The sequence below is a fragment of the Paroedura picta genome, chromosome 5 (genome assembly GCF_049243985.1).
Source record: "Paroedura picta isolate Pp20150507F chromosome 5, Ppicta_v3.0, whole genome shotgun sequence".
Taxonomy (NCBI): domain Eukaryota; kingdom Metazoa; phylum Chordata; class Lepidosauria; order Squamata; family Gekkonidae; genus Paroedura; species Paroedura picta.
The window spans coordinates 98,977,910-99,000,969 of record NC_135373.1 but is presented as its reverse complement, the minus strand read 5'-3'; the positions used below and the strand labels follow the sequence as shown (position 1 = coordinate 99,000,969).

The 23,060-nt window shown below is 42.5% G+C and overlaps 1 protein-coding gene across 3 annotated transcripts in view; it reads left to right on the top strand.

Moving 5' to 3' along the window:
- Positions 1–23,060, top strand: part of EP300 (EP300 lysine acetyltransferase) — a 92,731-nt gene that overhangs the window by 17,489 nt on the left and 52,182 nt on the right. For all 3 annotated transcript variants that reach the window (XM_077339390.1, XM_077339389.1, XM_077339391.1), the window contains one exon: positions 3,367–4,025. In XM_077339390.1, coding sequence (XP_077195505.1) covers positions 3,367–4,025 — 659 coding nt within the window. The remainder of the gene's footprint in view (positions 1–3,366; positions 4,026–23,060) is intronic.

Sequence of the window (23,060 nt, the reverse complement as noted above, 5' to 3'; positions counted from 1 at the left end):
CACCAGGAGATAATTACTACACTGGAGAAGTAACTACCAGATGAAGAAATTCAAGTTGATAAGGCTTATAGTCTTCTCCAGAGCTTTAATTTGCAAGAAACAGCCAAGTGATGTTATGATAAGTTTTGACAGTGTTGGTGAGAGATTGTGTACTGGAGAAGAGCTGTTTTAAGATTTTACGAGCTCTCCCAACAAACTCTTTGCAAAAGAGCACAGTTTCATTTTTGGGGGGACAAACTATCATATAAAAAGAGATTAGGTATTTTTGGAAGATTCCTTTTGCTTTGGAATTGTTTTACTTACTAGAGGACAGATCATCAAAATACTTCAGCAAGCACAAGAATTGGCAGATGAACTCTGTCAAGGCCCTCCAAGTCGAGCTCCGACTCTACTTTCATCCTTCTCTCAACAACCTGGTCCATTCACATCAGGGTAAAATATGGAGAAGCTGAAATTTCTTTTGGTTAATGTGAATGGCTTACATGCACCAATTAAATGAAGGAGATTGCGGGCAGATATTATTTGTTTACAGTAAACTCATATTAAGAGGTCTCATTCAAAAATTCTTCAATTTGAGAAGCTTGGTAAAGTCTTTAGATATCGTGCTTAAACCACACACACACACCCCCAAAAAGAGGTATAGCTTATATATATTGTGAATTTAAATATCAGTGCTGAAATTCTGTTTCAAGACGCAGATGGACATTTTATAACACTCAAGCTCCACTTGCCAGACACTAAAAAGGTAATTCTGTCTAATATGTATGCTCCAAATAATGCTAAAGACATGTTTTTTTATGGATTTTCCCCAAAACACTTGGAAATCCTAGATATTGAGTTTATTTTGGTAGATTTTAATGCAGTTCCAGATCCAAGGTTGGGTGAGTCTTCCAGAAAATAAGGTGCAAAGTTGCCAAGGAAGCTTCTATCTTATTTTCATCTGTTCTCCTTAACTGATGTTTGGAGATTCAAGAATCCACAAAGACATCAATTTACTTTTATTCTCAAAGACATAACTCATATTCTCAAGGATTGACCAATGTTAGCTGTCAAAATCTTTACTTCCGCTGGGTTGGGATATTCAGATTCTAACTAATACTTCTGCAGACCATAATCCATTGGAACGAACCCTGAATTACTATATGTCTGGAATATACTCTATTTTGGTTTGTGCTTATGTAATACATTCATGTAGAACTACCATAGTCATGTAGAACTGCCAGCTACATTACCACCCATTCAAAATTCTATGGGGTAAATAGTTTCAATGCTACTATGGTAAAAATTCAGAGAATTGTACTTTGTGCTGCATTAAACTCTAATGGCTTTCTTTATTCTATTTGGAGAAGTGGATACTGTACCACAGGAAGTTTGTTATCTGGCCAGAAGTGTCTGTTGCCTCAGAATAGGGCTGGTTTTTGCATGCTGTGTAAATGTTTTCTTGACTCTGGGAGCTCATGTGTGTTACTGTTTCTGTGTGAGGAGGATTTAAAGGGGTGTCACTTGGATTTGCTGTATTCATACTTCCTTGCTAACTGGATATTAATAGTCTTCATTCACAGTCTTGCCCCCATAATACATTGCATGTATGTAGTCCTCAAACAGTATATTGGAATGTTTATTCTTCATTGGAGGTCAGCAATTACATGGGACTCAGTTCTATCCACCTCCACTCCCACATGTTCCTCATTTACTATGTGTTGTACAGGAGCAGGCCATTGTAAAGTAGTAATAGATTTTCTCTGCTCCTTGTGATGGATCTTCCTGCCTGACTTCAAACAGCTCTCACTAAGAAGATCTAGTCTTGCAAGGGAGTTATACTGGATTGGGTTTTCAGAGGCGTCTATACTGTCAAGATTACCAGGCTGCACAGCAGAGACTAAGAAGCAAAGGAGGCAGGTGCTAAACAAGCTGGCTGTTAACAAGTCATGCATTGTGCATTGGTAGTAGCATTTAGGAGCGCATGTGTATCCAGACTGTGTGGACTAGGCTGGTGCACCAGGGGCCCGATCAGGACTGATCTGGCTTTGGTGCCCATTAAAGTCAATGGCAGAGTCTCTTCTGGCGCAGAGTAGTAAGTGGCAGAAATGCAGTCTGAAGTTGTCTGTCCATAAGGTTGGGAGTTCGATCCCAGCAGCCGGCTCAAGATTGACTCAGCCTGCCATCCTTCCGAGGTCGGTACCCAGCTTGCTGGGGGGTAAAATGGTAATGACTGGGGAAGGCAATGGCAAGGCCACCCTGTATTGAGTCTGCCATGAAAACGCTAGAGAGCATCACCCCAAGGGTCAGACATGGGGATAGCACAGGGGATACCTTTACCTTTAAAGTCAATGGCACTATTGACTTTAATGGCAATTCCGGCGTTCCTGCATTTCCCAGGGCCTCTCCATTGGGACGGACTCTCCATTGAATAGAATGGAGAGATGGGGGCACCTTCTTTAGGAACCCCTGGACGTGGACCCTGTGGTCCAATCATTGTGAAATCCAGAGGGGGGGGGGTCAGGGAAAAGCCTTCTGGAGCTACCCAGAAAGTTTGGAGGCTGTAACCCCACCCTCAGGAGAGGCAGGAATGCCAGACTTCCCATTAAAGTCAGTGGTACCATTGACTTTAACGGGCGCCGAATTCAAATTGGTCTGGATCAGGCCCCTGGTGCACAAGCCTACTGTGGACCCTGCCTACTTCTTCTAACCTTGAGAGTCATCAAGTAAACTTCTGAGATTGTAAAGACTGTCCATCTGCATGCCAGCAATATGATACATTTTCTGTCTCCCTTTTCTCCTTTTAGTGGAATAGGGCAGTCCTGTGCTCTAGGTATGGTTAATGTGTACGCATATATGTCATGTGTATGCATGTGTGATGGCAAGTTTTGTTAACTTGCAAGTTTGAGCAAAGTAAAATTGTCAAGTTTTGGTTATGAACTACTTAGGTAATAGTGAGGTTTCAGGGATTTAGATGCACACTTTGTGTGGCAAGAATGCATCTAATGTTGTTGTACCTGTCTTATTCCAGAGTGGTAACTGGGTTATTCTTCAACCTCATATGTGTACATGAAGACTTGGAGCAATGTGGTTAAGAGGTTGAACAGTAAGATCCCTGGTACATATTGGCAGAGCACTAAGCTAATTAGGTGACTTCAGGCAAGCTACTCTTATTCAGACTCCATCTTCAGTCAGGGCTGAATATCAACCTAATATTGTAAGACCTACTGAGAACATATGTAGTGTTTTGAGATTCTGCTGTATATGTACGTGTTTTAAAAAACCAAGATTGAGAAGTAACGTATTGTATCATTTAATAGATCACTCTGTTCATTTGATGTGCCTGCTCCAAAATATCTAAATGTTTTCTTTCCCTTTTTCCCTTAGATTTTGGATCCCTCTTTGATTTGGAACATGACTTGCCAGATGAGCTGATCAGCTCCACAGAACTGGGACTTACCAATGGAGGTGACATTAATCAGCTACAGACTAGCCTTAATATGGCGCAAGATGCTGCTTCTAAACACAAACAGCTGTCTGAACTGTTACGGGCTGGTAGCTCACCAAATCTTAATATGGGGGTTGGTGGGCCAGGCCAGAGCATGGCCAGTCAACCCCAACAGAACAATCCTGGAATGGGAATCTTAAACAGTATGGTCAAAAGCCCCATGGCACAGGCTGCTTTGACATCTCCAAACTTGGGGATGGGCACAGGTGGGCCAAACCAAGGTCCATCAGCTCAGTCTACTGCAGGAATGATGCCAGCAGTAAATAGTCCAGTAAATCAGCCTGGAATGGGGATGAATGCAGGAATAAATGCTGGGATGAATCCTGGTATGTTGACTGCAGGTAATGGACAAGGAATGATGCAAGGTCAAGTAATGAACGGTTCAATTGGAGCAGGAAGAGGGCGATCCAACATGCCATATCCAAACCCAGGAATGGGCAATGCTGGTAACTTGTTGGCTGAGACACTGCAGCAAGGTTCCCCACAAATGGGAGGACAGGCAGGCTTGAGAGGTCCACAGCCTGGAGCAATGAGCAAGGTAAGAGAACAGTTTCTTGTGAGCACATTAAACTTCTATGCTGTATGACAGTGGGATGATAATCTTCTGAAATGTTTTTCTATTAGAACTTTTCTGTAGAACGGATTTTGCATGTGACATTCAGCACCATTATGTTGTACATTTTTATTAATATATAAGAGCTTGTTAATGCACATTAAAGAAGGCATACATTAGGATATAGAGGTTATTGCTTTTAAAAAATGCTTGAAATATTTCTGTATTAGTATCAGTAAAAATGAATAATATATTATTTCCAGGAGCAGACATTTGTTTATCTATTTATTTATCTTGGACTTATATCCTGCCACTCACAAGAGACTTGTGTCGGCTTACAATTATAAAATCTCATAGACCAATAAAACCCCTATGATTAGTATCTTAAGTGAGCTTTCCTAAATAATAATGTTTATGTGTAAGGTGGCATTCTATTAGCTGTTCTCCATGTCTTAGTGCAGCCTTTCTCAACTTTTTCACCATTGAGAAACCCCTGAAACATTCTTCAGGCTTGGAGAAACCCCAGAAGTGATGTGATTGTGCAGAATATGGTTGAGAAGCATAGCTGTATACATGCCTATTCAGGACCCTTCCCCTTCACACCCACTCCAGGTCCATCATTGGCCATGGGGGGTGGGGAGGATTAACATGACCATATATGATCATGTCACCTTAACCTAATAAATGTTAGGAAATTAAAAGAATGTTAAATGAATAATTACCACCCATTCAAGGAAAGGTTCCAGCACTGTCAAGAAACCCCAGAGTTTCATGACTGGCTTAGTGAATGGTAGCACTTTCCTCCTCCATTAATTGAATAGTTGCCAGATTAAAGAAAAAACCTTGTCAGCAAATTGGCACCTTCATGTTGAGAGATAGTATGCATCAATTACCAGATGCAGGGGCCAATATGAAGAAGCAGACATTCATCATTATCATCATAATCTGTTTGCATGTTTCCTGCAGGCATTTGGCTGGCCCTCCTTGGAAACAGGATGCTGGAATAGATGGACTCTCAGTTTGATTCAGCAGGGCTGCTCTGAAGTCCACAGTTGATCAGTGTTGTGTCTCTGCAGTTTATTGTCTTATTTATGAGGGCAGATACTGCAAGTTGGTTTAAGTAACAAACTTTTCCTGTTGCACTTCTGAACTTTTGCTGTAAATCTGGAAAGAGGTTTACAGTAGAAGCTTTATTATCTAGGACTTGATTATCTACAATGCTCAGTTAATAGGCATTGCCCAGAGGACAAGCCCCCCCCCCCTTAACCAGTATACCCTTGCAAGCATGTGCATGTTCCCAGCTCCAGCCTATCCTAACAATAAGGAAAATCATAGAGTTGGAAGGTGCCTCACGGGTCATCTAGTTCAGTGGTCCCGGGACCAGTCGGTACCGGGCCGCAGCTCCTCCTCCCCAGCTGCTGCCTCGGGGCTGCCCTGCCACTCTGCCGCCGGCTCACCTTTGGTGCTCTCCAGCAGCCCCCATGGCAGGGGCTCCCCCTTGGAGTGGCACTGCGCATCTGCTGCTGGCAGCACCCCCCAGCGGGCAGCAGGAAGTCAGAGGTGCCGGCGGGAAAGCAAGCAGAGCAGGGGCTCAGGCGGTGATGTCCCTCGGCAAAAGACTACCCCCCCCCCGGGCCTCAGTAAAATTGTCAAGCGTTGACCAGTCCCCGGTGATAAGGTTGGGGACCACTGATCTAGTCTAACACCCTGTACTGTGCAAGACATTCACAACCTAATTGCTCATCCATTGTAACCTGCCACCCCCTTGAGCCTTCACAGAATCAGCCTCAACGTCAGATGGCTATCCAGCCTCTGTTTAAAAATTTCCAAAGATGGAGAACCCACCACCTCTCAAGGAAGCCTGTTCCACTGAGAAACCGCTCTGTCAGGAACTTCTTCCTGATGTTTAGACGGAATTTTGTTTGCATTAATTTCATCCTATTGGTTCTAGTCCGTCCCTCTGGGGCAAGAGAAAACAACTCTGCTCTATCCTCTATATGGCACCCTTTCATCTTAGGCAACAGTGCAATTTGTTGTTGTTGTTATGTGCGAAGTCGTGTCCGACCAATCGCGACCCCATGGACAATGATCCTCCAGGCCTTCCTGTCCTCTACCATTCCCTGGAGTCCATTTAAGTTTGCACCTACTGCTTCAGTGACTCCATCCAGCCACCTCATTCTCTGTCGTCCCCTTCTTCTTTTGCCCTCGATCGCTCCCAGCATTAGGCTCTTCTCCAGGGAGTCCTTCCTTCTCATGAGGTGGCCAAAATATTTGAGTTTCATCTTCAGGATCTGGCCTTCTAAAGAGCAGTCAGGGCTGATCTCCTCTAGGACTGACCGGTTTGTTCGCCTTGCAGTCCAAGGGACTCGCAAGAGTCTTCTCCAGCACCAGAGTTCAAAAGCCTCAATTCTTTGACGCTCGGCCTTCCTTATGGTCCAACTTTCGCAGCCATACATTGCAACTGGGAAGACCATAGCCTTGACTAAACGCACTTTTGTTGGCAGGGTGATGTCTCTGCTTTTTAGGATGCTGTCTAGATTTGCCATAGCTTTCCTCCCCAGGAGCAAGCGTCTTTTAATTTCTTTGCTGCAGTCCCCATCTGCAGTGATCTTGGAGCCCAGGAAAATAAAATCTGTCACTATCTCCATTTCTTCCCCATCTATTTGCCAGGAATTGAGAGGGCCGGATGCCATGATCTTTGTTTTCTTGATGTTGAGTTTCAAGCCAACTTTTGCACTCTCCTCCTTCACCCGCATCAACAGGCTCTTTAGTTCCTCTTCACTTTCTGCCATTAGAGTGGTATCATCTGCATATCTGAGGTTGTTGATATTTCTCCCTGCAATCTTGATCCCAATTTGTGACTCCTCTAATCCCGCATTTCTCATGATGTGCTCTGCATACAAGTTAAATAGGCAAGGCGACAGTATACAGCCTTGCCGAACTCCTTTCTCAATTTTGAACCAGTCAGTGATTCCATGTTCAGTTCTCACTGTTGCTTCTTGACCTGCATATAAATTTCTCAAGAGACAAATAAGATGCTCTGGTATTCCCATCTCTTTAAGAACTTGCCACAATTTGTTGTGTTCCACACAATCAAAGGCTTTAGCATAGTCAATGAAGCAGAAGTAGACGTTCTTCTGGTACTCCCTAGCTTTCTCCATGATCCAGCGTATGTTGGCAATTTGATCTCTAGTTCCTCTGCCTCTTCGAAATCCTGCCTGTACTTCTGGAAGTTCTCGGTCCACATATTGCTGGAGCCTAGCTTGTAGGATTTTGAGCATAACTTTGCTAGCATGAGAAATTAGTGCAATGGTGCGGTAGTTTGAACATTCTTTGGCATTGCCCTTCTTTGGAATTGGAATGTAAACTGACCTTTTCCAATCCTGTGGCCATTGTTGAGTTTTCCAAATTTGCTGGCATATTGAGTGTAGCACTTTTACTGCATCGTCCTTTAAGATTTTGAATAGTTCAACTGGAATGCTGTCACCACCACTAGCTTTATTGTTACTCAGACTTCCTAAGGCCCATTTGACTTCACATTCCAGGATGTCTGGCTCCAGGTCAGTAACTACCCCATTGTGGTCATCAGGGATGTTAAGCTCGCTCTTGTATAGTTCTTCTGTATAATTTTGCCACCTTTGTTTAATCTCTTCTGCTTCTGTGAGGTCCCTACCATTTTGGTCCCTTATCATACCCATCTTTGCATGAAACGTTCTCTTCATATCTCCAATTTTCTTGAAAAGATCTCTGGTCCTGCCGATTCTATTGTTTTCTTCTATTTGTTTGCACTGTTCATTTAAGAAGGCATTCTTATCTCTTCTAGCTTTTCTCTGGAATTCTGCATTCAGTTGGGTGTATCTTTCTCTTTCTCCCTTGCCTTTCACTTCCCTTCTCTCCTTAGCTATTTGTAAAGCTTCCTCAGACAGCCATTTTGATTTCTTGCATTTCTTTTTCTTTGGGATGGTTTTAGTTGCTACCTCTTGTACAATGTTGCGAACCTCCATCCATAGTTCTTCAGGCACTCTGTCTATCAGATCTAATTCCTTAAATCTATTTGTCACCTCCACTGTGTATTCGTCGGGGATATGATTTAGTTCATACCTGAGTGGCCTAGTGCTTTTCCCTACTTTCTTCAATTTAAGCCTAAATTTTGCAACAAGAAGCTCATGATCTGAACCACAATCAGCTCCTGGTCTTGTTTTTATTGACTGGATAGAACTTTTCCATCTTTGGCTGCAGAGCACATAGTCAATCTGATTTCTGTGTTGACCGTCTGGTGATGTCCATGTGTAGAGTCGTCTCTTGGGTTGCTGGAAAAGAGTGTTTGCTATGACCATTGTATTCTCTTGACAAAATTCTACCAGCCTGTGCCCTGCTTCATTTTGTACTCCAAGGCCAAACTTGCCTGTTATCCCGGTTATCTTTTGGCTTCCTACTTTAGCATTCCAATCCCCCATGATGATAAGCACATCATTTTTGGGCGTTGCTTCTAGAAGGTGTTGTAGGGCTTCATAGAACTGATCAACTTCATCCTCTTCAGCAGCAGTGGTTGGGGCGTAGACCTGGATCACTGTGATGTTGAATGGTTTGCCTTGGATTCGAACTGAGATCATTCTGTCATTTTGGGGATTGTATCCCAAGACTGCTTTTCCTACTCTCTTATTGATTATGAAGGCTACTCCATTTCTTCTGCGAGATTCTTGTCCACAGTAGTATACCTGATGGTAATCTGAATTAAATTCACCCATTCCTGTCCATTTTAGTTCACTGATTCCTAAAATGTCGATGTTCAGTCTTGTCATTTCTTGTTTAACCACGTCCAGCTTGCCTTGATTCATGGATCTGACGTTCCAGGTTCCTATGGAATAAAAATCTTTACAGCATCGGACTGTCTTTTCGCCACCAGTTACTTCCACAACTGAGCGTCCTTTCGGCTTTGGCCCAGCCGCTTCATTCATTCTGGCGCTACTCGTACTAGCCGTCTGCTCATCCCCAGTAGCATATTGGACACCTTCCGACCTGAGGGGCTCATCTTCCAGCGTCATATCGTTATGCCTATTGGAACTGTCCATAGAGTTTTCATGGCAAAGATACTGGAGTGGTTTGCCATTTCCTTCTCCAGTGGATCACCTTTTGTCAGAGCTCTCAGCTATGACCTGTCCGTCTTGGGTGGCCCTGCACGGCATAGCTCATAGCTTCACTGAACTACGCAAGCCCCCTTGCCACAACAAGGCAGCGATCCTTGAAGGGGGAACAGTGCAATAGATTTTTATTAATTAAAATAAAACATTTATACTTGCCTTCCTCTTGGTTCAAGGCAGCTTACAGTCATAATTAAAACATCCCCAGCTGAAACTAAAGGTAAAATAGCAAACCCCAGATTCTTTAGATAGCCTGTTCGACAGAGCCAGAGTTATGATGGAAATGCCCCGGGCGTTGGTAATTGCCAGATGGGTTACCCTATAGCTGGTCATATAAGAATGGGAAAATGTTCACTGGGCTATGCATGGTAAACATTGCAGCTGCCGAAATGCAGCAACCATTGACTATATCCATAATGGATAAGTCTCCCAAGTTAACACACATTAGTAATAGGTTGGAGCAACAGAAGGCAGGATATAGTTTTTAAACTATTTTGGAAGATATGTATGATAATATTTAAATATAGTTGTGCAGCAGCACTATAGGGCTGTAAGAGACAAAGGAACCAGTGTGCGTAAGTGCTGTTGGACTTTTAACAGCAAAATCTCACCAATTAGTCAATCTAATAATTGATAGTGGCATATTCACTCCTGGCAATAATGAGGTGATTCAAACTCTCAGGAGCTCAAGTATCCCTACTTATTTTAGTTTTTTTTTTGCTGTCTCTTATTCTTAAGTTTCAACCAATAATGATTTTAGTATGTGTTGCCCTGGGAATCAATTTGCTAGTTGAAGAGTTAGACATAATGTTTAAAATAAACATTCTCAAAATCCATAGCAAATTGGTTATACATTGGCTTGTTGTCAGTAAACATGGTACTTTAGTCCTGTGTTTTGGGAGAAAGCATTCCCACAAGTCTCTTTTGCAGTGTATAGATTGCCACTGACCTACTATCTGAATTGTGCTTATTCCAGTCACTTTTAGGTTTGGGAACACTAGTCAGATATTCAGTGAAGTCAAGTAGCAGTGTCTGCAGGTATTATTGAGGGCTTCTTACTCCATAGCTCTGCAAGAATAAAAGTCACACTTGTAGTCCCCTTCATTTAAGGGCAGTCATCACCAACTCATTGGCCATGCCAATAGAAATAGAAAACTTCTCTGAATAAGTACAGAAACACAGTTAAGAATCTTCAAAGGCAGGACAGAGATGGGCACGGACTAACGAACTAAACATCATGAATTTTGGTTCAGATTGAGGTTTCTGCTCTTTACAAAATACAGCAGGGAAAGCACAAAGCTGTTTGGAACCCCCTGCTTTCACACTGCACACTGCAATTAAGTGCATGCTTGAAAACAAAGCCTACTGACCTGAGTTTACTAGAAATACAGCTTTATTTGGTGAGGCTTGCTCCCAAAGTTATGGTCAAGGGCTACTTTTCACCTATTCCTTAATTTATTTGCACCTTTGCAGTATTTCAGAATATTCAGTGGAGTCCATTCGAGACAATTGTCCTCAGCCACTGCCAGTGCTGCAGAGGAGCATATAATAGGGCTTCTCCTTTCCCTGTATAACAACTAAATGATAAAAGAATGGAATGAGTGTAGTATGGTGTCTTCTGGCCATTTAAACTTAGCAGCTTGATGAGTCTACTCATCAACTTAAGTTTTAATGAGGACAACCATTTAAGCCCTCCCTTTCACTCCCCTCCCTTCTAAATGGAGGGAAGTAGAAGAAATCTGTAAAATAGCTGCCAGCCAGCAGGCTCTGGAGGACACTGGTTCAGACCTGTGTTCCCTGCAAACCTCAAGCTCATTCTGTGGAGAGAGAGTTCTGTGCAAGATCAGCTGTTTGGTGGGCTCTGGGGAAGGGCAGTTCAAACTGGGATCCCAGCAGACCTGGTGGAGAGACCAGATGGAGAAGACCCTTAATTGAACCTCAAATGGTGGGGCAACCAAAACAGATCCTCCAGAAATCATAGAATCATAGAGTTAGAAGGGGCTATACAGGCCACCTAGTCTAATCCTTTGCTCAATGCAGGATCAGCCACGATGACTTGAGTGAGCAAGTCATTTCATATGGGACAATTTAAGGCATGTTGCATGTTGGTCTGAGGGCATACAGGGCTTTAAAGATCAATATAAGTACCTTGAATAGAGTTCAGCAGCAACTTGAAAGCCAGCATAGATGGAGTAAGTCAGTATTCTGGCTGCAGCATTCAAGGGCAGCCCTGCATAGTAGTAATTTAGATGTAACCAGTGCATGCACTACATTGGCAAGGTGTTTTCTGTCCAAAAAGGGCTGCACCTGGCTCACCAGCCAAAGCTACTGAAAGGTACCCCCGTCTGCCACTGCCATCTGTTTATCCTACAAGAAACCTGAGCTAAGGAGTACCCCCAAGCTATGAACATGTTTCTTTGCATGTTTTGTCAATTGCTATCAAGTTGCTGCCAACTTATGGTGACCCTAAGAATTAATGTCCTTCAGAACATCCTATTGATAACAGCCATTCTCAGATCTTCTGGCTTTCTTCATTGATTCTGTCTCTTTTATTTTGAGTCCTATACTTTTCTGCTGCCTTCCAACTTTTCCTAGCATTATTGTCTTTTACAGTGACTCTGGTCCTTTTATAATGTGCCCCAATAGCCTCAGTTTGGCTTCTGCGGAGAGTTCAGGCTTGCTCCCTTACAGGGAATGTAACCTCATCCAGAATGTAATAATCCATTTCCTGCCCCCCCCCCCCCCCCAGCAGCACCTCCTTTTTGTCAGGATTAAATTTCACTTCTAAATTAAGATACTGAAAATAAATGTACATTAATTTTGAGGAGTCAAATATGGAAAAGACTGAGGTTATCATAGAGGGTTGAATAGAAATTCATTTTAATATGACAAAATTAACCTTGTGATCTGGTGGCTACAGATCAATTGCTAGCATTCCTAGAAGGAACTTATGTCCTTGATCCAGTCCAGTTTCTGACCTGGCCGTGGGGTGGAGACCATGCAGTTGCCCTGACAGATGAGCTCCAACACCAGTTGGACCGAGGCAGATCAAAGACAGAGGGTGGTGATGGGAGAGAATCAAGTCGTGCCAATGTAAACTCAAATGTAGACATCAATTCTCTTTCCATTGTTATTTAAGTTTTTTATGCGCCCCCTTGCCAAACTGGTTCGGAATTTGAGACTTGTTGGCCTGATCTCTTGAGGCTGTGAGGGAATGGTTATAGCAGAACTGCCTGAATCCATCAAAAATGGCAGTCTCCTGGATAGATGAGAAAGGGCCAGACCAGGAAACACATCTTCCCAGCATGGGCAGCATACAGATTTCAGCTGATCAGTTGGCCAGGAGTTTAGGAATGATTCTGGATGCCTCACTGACAGTGGAGGCCCAGGTCACAAAAGTATAGTTCAGCTGGCATTTAATGCCTTCAACAAGCTACGCTATGAGTGCCCTGCCTGGCTCCAGGTCACCTAGCCACCATGAACCATTGGGAGTTACCTTTAGGCTGGATTAGTGTAACTCATTCTGTGGGGGCATTCCCTTATCCTTGCTTGGGAAACTCCCAACTGCTCCAGAATGCAGCTGCTCGGTCCTTGCTCAAACACTATGGAGGACCCACGTAACACTGGTTCTTTAGCAGCTGCACAGGCTTTTGGTCAAATTCCGGATCACGTTTAAGGTGCTAGTATTAACCTTCAAGGCTATACCGCGGTCCAGGTCCAGCATATTTTAGGGACCACATATCTGAATATGTCCCCTGAAGGGCTTCATGCTCTGCCAGCGTTGACAGGCTAGTGATCCCCAGCCCCAAAGAGGTGTGTCTGGCCTTGCCCTGGTGGAATGAACTCCTGATCAGGGCCCTGTTGGAACTTCCAACAGTTCTGCAGAACCTGTAAAATGGAACTCTTCCTTCAGATCTTTGGTTGTCGGAGGGGATATAACCAGGTAATGGGCCTCCCCCTATACATTTATACTCCCCCCCCCTTTGCTTTCAGTGTCTTGTTTATTTATAGGGCCTCCCCCTATACATTTATACTCCCCCCCATGCCAATATATATATAGCTCTATCAATTGATGGATGGTCAATTAATGAGCAGAGATACTAATCCTTGTGTATGTATTGTAAAGTATTTAATTATTTTATGACTTATACTATGTTACCTTATTGTTAGCTGCTCCCAAGACTTTGTGGAGTAGAATATAAATATAAAATAAATAAATTGATAAGATGCAACACAATAAATGTCATGAAAAAAGTATATAGTACAGAAGAGAAATAGGGTTATAGGTTGAAATAAAGAGAAGTGCTATTCTCAACTTTTTTACCGTTGAGAAATCCCTGAAACATTCTTCCAGCTTCAAGAAACCCCTGAAGTTCTGCAATCATTAAGAATATGGTTAGGAAACATAGCTATGTACATGCCTACCTTCCTACCTCCTCCAGGCCCATTACTGGCCGTTTTGGGAGGGGGGGAAGAGCAGGTCAACATTACCATATGTATGGCCATATCAACTGATAAAAGTTTAACAATTTTTTAAAAAAAATAGTTTAAACATTAACTCCCAGGACCATTGTAAAACCCTAGTTGAGAAAGCCTGTCCTACAGTGATTTCATATCTGAGGGAGAGTTTCCTAACATCTTCAGCCTGGCCCTCTTTCTCTTCACGCTTTTTTCACACTATCTCTTGGCTCTGTTGCTGCTACACAATTTTTTCTCTGTTCACCCTCCTTCTTTCCTTGTATGAATGTGGAAGAGAATGGCCCAGTGTTACATGTTGGAAGCTCTGAAGGGATGGAAAATAAATCTCTGAAAATATGGAGATTTCCTTCCTTCTCTCTCCTGTGAATAGAGCTCCCCTGAGTCTAGTCCTGAGCAACCTAGGAATACTGCTGTGGCTCCAAATGAAAGCACTTTATGAAAGTAACCTTTAGAGAGCAAATCCAGAATCTAAGGCGCAAGGACCTACCCTCAGAGATAGTTTCCATTTCCTGGTTGTTTTTCAAAAGGCTGATGAAGGGAGAGTGGGCCAAGCTTATAACTAACAGAAAGGTCTCAAATGTTCTCAAAAGCTCCTTGACTCCTCATGATATGGTATTCTTTTAGGTTCTCTTAGTGAATCCTCTGGTAGCAGTGCTGCAGTCCACTGGCCTGGTCTCAGAGGATGGTGTCAGATCCATGAAGGATGAATTGGACAGAAAATCAAACTATGCACTGTGGGAGTCCCATGAGGCCATGGCAATGACCATCAGGGCAGCAGCTAATGCCATAATTTCTAGAGCAGCCACAGTGTCAGTCCTGAAATGGATCCAACTCACTCCCAGTGACAACAGAAGGGCAATAGAGGGCACCAACCAAGTTCTGAAGGCAGTTACTTCCCTAGTCAATACATTCCTCAACACAGTGACCTTTGCATGCTGCTTCATGGCAGCTGCTTTTGTCCACACACCCTATGATCTTGCACATAACAAGTGGATCGCCATACTAGACTACCCCCTCCATGGTGGAAGGCTGCTGAGGGACTGTCTCAACAAGATTCTGGTAGAAATGAGAGATAATAAGAGCCTGCAGAGGAACAATAGAAAATCCTCTCCCTCCCATTCCTTTTGTTCCTATCACATTTTATCCCAGATTAGATTAGATCAAAGGAAGGCCCAGTGGTCACAAATCTGCAACCCCTTTCAAGAGCCCCCCCCCATGCCAATAAACCATCATTGCTTTAGTCCTACAGGCATGACAAGCCTCATTGGCTGACCAAACAAGGAAACCATGATGCCAAAGATATTCTGATGGTTGGCTGGCTTCAGAAATTCCAACCTAGTCACTTCAATCTCAATAAAACCACTGGGTTCTGTAAACTAGTTTAGCTGTGCCATAATGTTTTGCAGTTTTCCCAGACTCTGCCTCCTTCACTTTCCCAGATCTCTATCTCCCCCATTCTCAAAACAAAACAAACCGTATACCCCCCCCCAAAAAAAAAACCTTACCAAAGTTACAGGCTACAGAGCCAGTTATCAAATATATAAACATATATTTCTCAGTGCCCATGAGAAACAGGGGCCAAAGACCTATTCTTGACCCAAAATATGGGAGCAGGTCACTTCCACATGGATGCCCTACAATCCGTCAGATATCCACCTATCTCACAAAAACCTGTTTATACATGTCCATCCTTGCAGGATCCTCCAGATTGCCTCCAGTTCAGTGCTCTACCCTTTGGATTAGCTTCAGTTCTTTGGTTCTCATCAAAGGTCCTTATAGCTCTCTTGGCCTTCATTCACCAGCGTAGTGTCCAAATCCATTTTTGTCTGGAAAACAACCTGTTCTTCCACTTGGGAGCTAGCAATCAGGGAGAGCTGTTCAACTCCAGGAAATCCATAGCTTAGTTTTAAATGAGGAAAACAGTTTTATCTCATCACAGGAACTATACCACCTGGACCCTGAACCTAAAATGGTCTCTGACATAGGGCATGATCTGGTGAGCTGAAACAAACATAATGGAGTCAATCCTGTGTCTTGGATCACATCCTGCAACTTTTCTGATTTTTTCTGCTTAGGCAGTGTCACTGTTCAACATCCCAGCCCAAGGCATATAAATATCAAAGGAAAAAACAATGGACATCAGTGCCTTGGAACTGAGCTGTTAGGAAATCACTCATATTCCAGGTAGATGTTAGCGACTAGCACATACTCATCCGGACAGACAGTTTTACAGACTATCAACAAAAACACATGGTCCATCAAATGGGAAATTTTCCTACTAATTACAGCCAGATTTGGAATACTGGAAGTGGATCTGTTGCCATAATATCCTGTCATCAAGTTCTGAGATTTTTCTCCATATGCCATCTACCTTGATCAAAAGAATGTGCTGATACTGTAGCCTCTGCATGGCCAAAGGCCTACTCTATGCCATTCAAGCCCCTCCCAGTGATCCCAAACTCTTTGGAAGATAAATTAGGAGATTATCTTTGTGGCTACAGATTGCCTCTTCAGGCCATGATTTTCTTCCTTGGTGGAATGCTTAGTTAAGGCCCCCTTTCTGTGAGTCCAGATGTAATGTAGCAGGGACAGACTTGACACCTGGATTGAGAGTTGCTCCATCTGATTGTGGCCTTTGAAAAGAATGGGCCCCTGAACCTCAGCTACTCAGGTCACAAAGACCATCATGGCTTTTATAAGGGCATCCACAAGATGGTCCTTATACATGGGAAAGAACCTTTTAAAGGTGGTGCCAATGCAAGCTCTTCAGAGTCAGCTCCTGGCTTGACTCTGACATATGTATCTTCCACAAGGACGAGATGGTGCTCAGATGGGGTCACACCTTCATCACTAAGATGAACCTAACTTTTCACAGAAATCAGGAGATTCAAGTTCTTCCTTCTGCCCACATCCTAGTTACCCAAGGAGAAACATTAGAACTTCTCAGATCTCTGTAGGGCCTTCACAATTTGTTTCCAATATACATAATTCACAAGAAAAAGTGACTGTTTTCATTTTATTAACTGCTGCAAATAAAGGAAGATGATATAGAATCATAAAAATAGAATTGGAAGGGGCCATGCAGGCCCTCTAGTCCAACTCAATGCAATATCAGCCTAAAGCATCCAGGATAAATATGTCCAGCTGCTGCTTGAAGGCTGCTAATGAGGGGGAGCTCACCACCTTAGGCTGTCTATTCCACTGCTGAACTACTTTGAGTTTTCCCCCTGATATCTAACTGATATCATTCTATGCATAGTTTAAGCCCATTACTGCAGGTCCTATCCTCTACTGCCAACAAGAACCTTTCCCTACTCTCTTCTAAGTGACAACTTTTCAAATACTTAAAGACAGTCAGCAATCGTGTTCCTTCTAAACCTACTCTATACAGGCTGAACATTCCCAAGTCCCTCAGCCTTTCCTCATAGGGTTTGGTCCCGTGCCCGAGATAATTCTCGTTCCTCTCCTCTGAACCATCTCAATTTTGTCCATGTCCTTTTTGAAATTATGTTCACATCAGCTATCAGGTACACCATTTGACAGTACATTTTCCATGCCTACAAGACCAGCAACATTTTGGTTCCAGCAGAGATCATGGCCCACTCAATGAGAAATGTAGCCTTCAGTTATCAAGCCTCAGTGGAGAAAATATGCAAAGTGGCAACAAGGTCTTCAGTCTCAACAGACTTAATTATTTCTCCTTAGTGGGCACCACCTTTGGGCATTGAGTGCTGCAGGATATGGTGAAAGATTGTTCTCACTGGTTCCATTCCACGATGCCGTTCTCAGTGAAAACAGAAGTTTGGATACCCCCTTTTGTGGGTTCCTTTGCTCTGAAGTAAGAAAAGCATAAGAACTTGCTCAGGTCTCCAACTCCAAATAGGTAAAACTGGCCTTGACTGGGGCCAGGGCCTTTTCGGCCATCGCCCCATCCTGGTGGAAGTCTCCGAAGGTGAGATCAGGGCCCTCCAGGACTTCCAACAGTTCTGGAGGGCCTGTAAGACTTAGCTGTTCTGCCAGGCCTATGTTTGAGGCCAGGAAATTAACATCGAGGAAATGCTGGCCTCCCTGCTTAAGAAATACCCGCCCACCGACAAAGCAAAACACCTCGATCTGCCCAGAACCTAACTAGCACCCTCCAATAAGATTTTTGAGGCAACAACTTTTAATATAATTTAAAATTATATTATGATTGTTTAGTTTATGAAATTTATATTATTTTTGTAAGTTTTACCTTGTTGCCCACACTGAGCCAACTCGGAAGGGCAGGCTATAAAAACAAAGTTGTTGTTACCTTGTCCCAAACAAAAAGATACCCCAGAAAGAACAGAGTAATGTTTACAGAAGGATTGTGACATTGACCATGGGGCTTTAGAAATGACCAAATCCTGTGACATGTGCTGGTTTGGTAGAATGTGGAATGACTCCTTTCTCTGGGCTTCAGAGTTGCAAAGAAGTGGTGAAGGTTATTTATTCTTATTTATTCCAGTGTAAAGTGAAGCCCCTCTCAAGTTACCTGCAGTTGGTAGAGAGGGGGGGGAGCAAGAGGTTATTTATTTATTTTACATTTATATACCGCCCTCCTCTGGTCTCAGGGTGGTTTATCTTTGTACTGGGCATCCAAGGCAATTACCCAGAATGGTATGAGAGTATCTCTGACAATGCTGTCTCTGGATCCCTGATGAAAAGTGTTTAAGGTTAATGACAAGCGGAGACCTGTGAATACCTTCATTGAATGGATGAGGCAACCTTGGGGTTTTTTTGCCTTCTGCATCCAACTGTCCTGCCCCCTTCTATCCTGCACACTTGTTTTAAGGGGGGCAATGTATTACTTCTTCAGGAAACTATCCAAGCATTCTTGTTATAATCTGTATCATTTCAACATTTATATAGCTAAGACTGAGAATGATTTCCCCATTGGCTTGGCTCACACATTGTGAACAGACTTCCTGCTCATTTGCAGGAAAGGAGAAGAAGAATAAATATATTTTCAAAACAGAAGTTAGAATATTTGGTGAAAAGTAATTTTAACAACTATCCAGACTTTGAGCAAGGATACTGTAGAATTTTATGTACCAAGACACTAATACATACTAGATAGTTTAAAAGCTGCACTGTAGTTCTTGAAATTGTGCATCTGAACTCTAATGTCAGTTCTCAGCAAATGCTAGTATCATAGTACAAAATGTAAAACTGGAGATTTTAAAGCCGGGCTGCATCCTTACATAAATAAATGATTAGGTTAATCAGTTTTAAAACTTTTAATTACTTTGGTAGCAGACTTTTGCCTTAAAGGGTATCAGATGTCATCTTGGATATTTCTCGGTTTACAGAAATATAGTGCCTGAAGTTGCATATGTCATTCAAAATTGATTTTTTCTTGAAAACTATTTTATTAATAACTGATGATGAAGTATGCATGCGCATGAAATCTTATACCTTGAATAAAGTTTTATTGGTCTTCAAAGTTGCCAGTGAAGTAAAACTTTTTCTGCTGCCCACCTGAATCTATTTTATTTATATGCAGATATGCACAGATTAACATTTTGGTTCCTTACACGTTTACTCAGAAGTAGTCTCAATGAACAAAGTGGGGATATATGCATGGGATTGCAGCATTAATTATCAATCATCTATGTTTGAAAATTTCTTTTACCAATTGACAGCCCTAGTAAGACTATATTTAAAATACATGAAATTTTAGTTTAATGCTCAATACAAATCTGAGTGGGTACAATATCATCTTTAAACCCTGAAATTTGTTCACAGCTTAGCAATTATAGAGGAAACAAATTGTAGTACAATTGGTTCTGATTGAACAGAAAAGATGTATTCTGTTGCATGCACATCTCACTTGAACGTCTTAGCCAGCTTGATATAATGGTTAAGAGTGACGTCTTCTAATCTGGAGAGCCGTGTTTGATTCCCCACTCTTCCACGTACAGCCATCTGGGTGACCTTGGACTAGATCTGTTCTCACAGAACACTTCTCGCAGAGCTCTCTCAGCCCCACCTACCTCACAGGGTGTCAGTTGTGGGGACAGGAAGGGAAGGTGATTACTGGGTTTAAAATAAATGTTTTGGGGAATTAAACACTCTGCCCTTTTTGCCATGTATTGGGTTTTAATGAGATTTTATGGGGATTTTATTGTATTACTGAATTTTTTGTGTAACCTGCCATGAGCCGGTCTCTGAGAGCGGTGGGCTTGAAGTCAAATAAATAAATAAATAAAAATTATAATCTGCTTTGAGACTCCTTTGGGAAGTGAAATGCGGGATATAAAACCCAACTCTTCATTTCTTTTACCTTTAATGCACATTCATAAACCACTTGAAGAGTCTTATGTGAGGGAATCTTAGAAGGCAGATTCTAAAGTGTATTGCTTTGGTAATCGTCAGAAAGCCTATGTTTAGCTTTTGCCACAGTAATGGAACACAGCAACAGTAATGAATTATCACAGTTTCTCTTCAACAATTTGCCCTTAATATCTGGTTCAACTTGAGAAAAGTGAGTGAAGCTTTGACTCTAATACTTTGGAAAATAAATGATTTGCATTCTTGATATGATTACTGGGTTTAAAAAAATGTTTTGGGGAATTAAACGCTTTGCCCTTTTTGCCATGTATGCAGGGTTTCATTATGGCTGGTGTGCAGAATGACCCTAATGGTCAAATATTGATTCAGACCAGTGGTTTCCAAATGTTTTCAGACCCCCACCCTCAGGTTTCATAAACATCCCCCGTGACCCTGTCAGGGCTGAATCTGCCCAACTGGAATGTGATTCCCAGTCCCAACACCTGAAATCCCATGCAGCTTACCCCAGACATGGCAAAGCCTCCAAACCAATTTGCCATGAGATCCGAAGTGATTCCTGCTCATACAGTAACCAAACTTGATATATTCTTAAATGCTTTCTTTCCAAAAGTTCCAAAAAACCTTTCTTTCCAAAAGTTTTTATACCCTGCTTTTCACTACCCAAAGAAGTATCAAGGCAGCTCCACAACAGACACCCTGTGAGGTAGGTAGGGCTAAGAAAGCTCTGACAGACCACCTCTGTGAGAACATTTCTAACAAAACTGTGACTATTCCAAGATCACCCAGCTTAGCTACATGTGGAGGAGTGGGGCATCAAGCCTGGATCTCCAGATGAGTAGCTCCCACTCTTAATCACTATATTCAAGCTGATTAAAGGGGAAAAAATAATTTAAGTTCCAATACATTGTCTGTTCGGTGCAAGAGTGACAAAAACAACAAAGCTACCTCATTAACATATGCTGTAGTTAATATGGTGCATTTTCTGTAAGCAATCTGATGATAGTGAATAGAATAATAATAGAAATTACGGCATAATACATTGTACTAGTTCAAGCACTCAATTTAGGTTTGTGTGATTCGGCTGCCGAAGTAGCCGTTCTGCCCGTAGCAGCCAGCGCCGTGGGAGGTGGGGGAGGCCACGGTTGTGCCAGGCAATGCACTCATGCAGGCGCAGAGCTCTGCACCTGCATGTGTGTGTTGCCCAGTGCCCAGCCAGCACCTGCACCTACCCCCCCCTGCAGTGCGGGCTGGCTACTACAGGCAGGAATGGCTGCTTCAGCGGCCAGATCGTACAACCCTAGTATAGATGTCGGGCAGATAGGCATGAGGAAAACAGAAGAGAAAGATCTACCTAGGAATAGGTTTTGAGTTACAATTGCGAATGACATACTTCAACCAATGACACCCTCCCCCCCCCCCGGGAATCTTCCGGATAATGCGCACACTTACTCACACATGTATTCTAAATCCAATTTAAACTTTTAAATTTAATTTATTAAGCAAAATTAATACATTTGAACTAGTGATATTAGCTTTTTCAGAATCTAGTAATCATTTACCAAGAATTTTAGACACCACATTTAGTAATACTTCAATTTCAGTAAATTCTTAATGTGATGATGAAGTGATATCAGTTTCCCAATGTTGAATTTAAAGTCAGCAGGAGTCTGAAATCACCACATTTAGTAATCTAGAGTCAGTTTCTTTGCTTGGAGAGAAGTTGGATAACCACACTGAATCCACATTCCATCCAGTACTCCAGTATAATGTTGGAAATGTGACAAGGACCTTCTTATAGTACAAAATAGTGATAAATTTCCTTCTGTAACAAAAACTCTTGCTACAATTTTCTAGGGTTCTGCATAGTGTCATCTTGCAGCTCAATTAGTTCTTCCACTAGCTCAACTTTCTCTGAAAATGGATTTATCACCCAGTCTGGAAATCCTGCATCTTCGTGTAGCATATCCAGGTGGTCACAAAAAAGTTAGTGATAAATTGGTACAGCTCACAGCAGCCTATGTTCATTTGAATACATTTAACTTTGAAATAAACTCAGAGATGACAGATTTGGCCTTAATAAGTTTGACCTCATTTCCTTGCAACTGCAAATTCATTTAATTGAGCTTTGCAGATAGTTGTGATTGCAGTATCATGCCTGATCTTCTTGAGTTCATCATTGACCAAAACATTTGTGTCTTCAAAGAACTCTAGCACTATCAAAAAGGCCATAACATCTCCCTCAGTTGCTTTTTGATATCCAACAGACTTGAATATGTAGGGGCAAAAAGTCAAAATCTTCCTAATTTTCAACACAGTTTCCAGAATAGTTTATCATTGAGAACATGGACTTTAATGTTATTCATTGGAGTACTGAGAGTGTGTAATGACTTGTGGAGGTGATTACTGAGTTTTTTTTGCAACTAGTGAATAGTAACGTTATTTACAGTGAATGGTAAAGGCATTTGGCATTGTTTTGTCAACCACTCTGTGGACAGGGCCTGCCTCAAGCACCCCTACCCTGCAACCTTGTTGCCTCTTAGTGCTCTTCTAGGTAATCCCACCTTCCATTATACTGCCCACTATGGGAACCACTAGTATAAACAACTTCTCTTTAAATAATGTAGATTTGATTATCTGCAGGGATCATAGACTTCCACTAAAGTATTTAACCTGATTGTTATTGAAAGGCTTAATTAGGCTCACATCCTTATCCATGGTTCCTCTATATATTTGTGAAACAGCCTGGAGGGTGGAACATGTCTGGCTGTCCTGCACTTTGATTGGCCCTGCCCCTACAGCTCCCTCCCTGGATTCTAGCCACATTCCTCTCAGACATACCAGAGACCGACAGAGGGAGGCAGAGAGACACACAGAGAGAGCTGCCCCAAGCTGCTGACAGAGACACAGAGAGCTGCCCCTGCTGCGACGGAGACACGGACAGACAGAGAGCTGCCCCAAACTGCACACCAGCCCTCCTTCCCTCCTACAAACCAGCCCTAATTACCTTCTATGCCTTCTGCTACGAGGCACACTGAGATGTGCAGTGAGAGGGAGAGAGAGACACACACAGAAAGAGATCTGCACC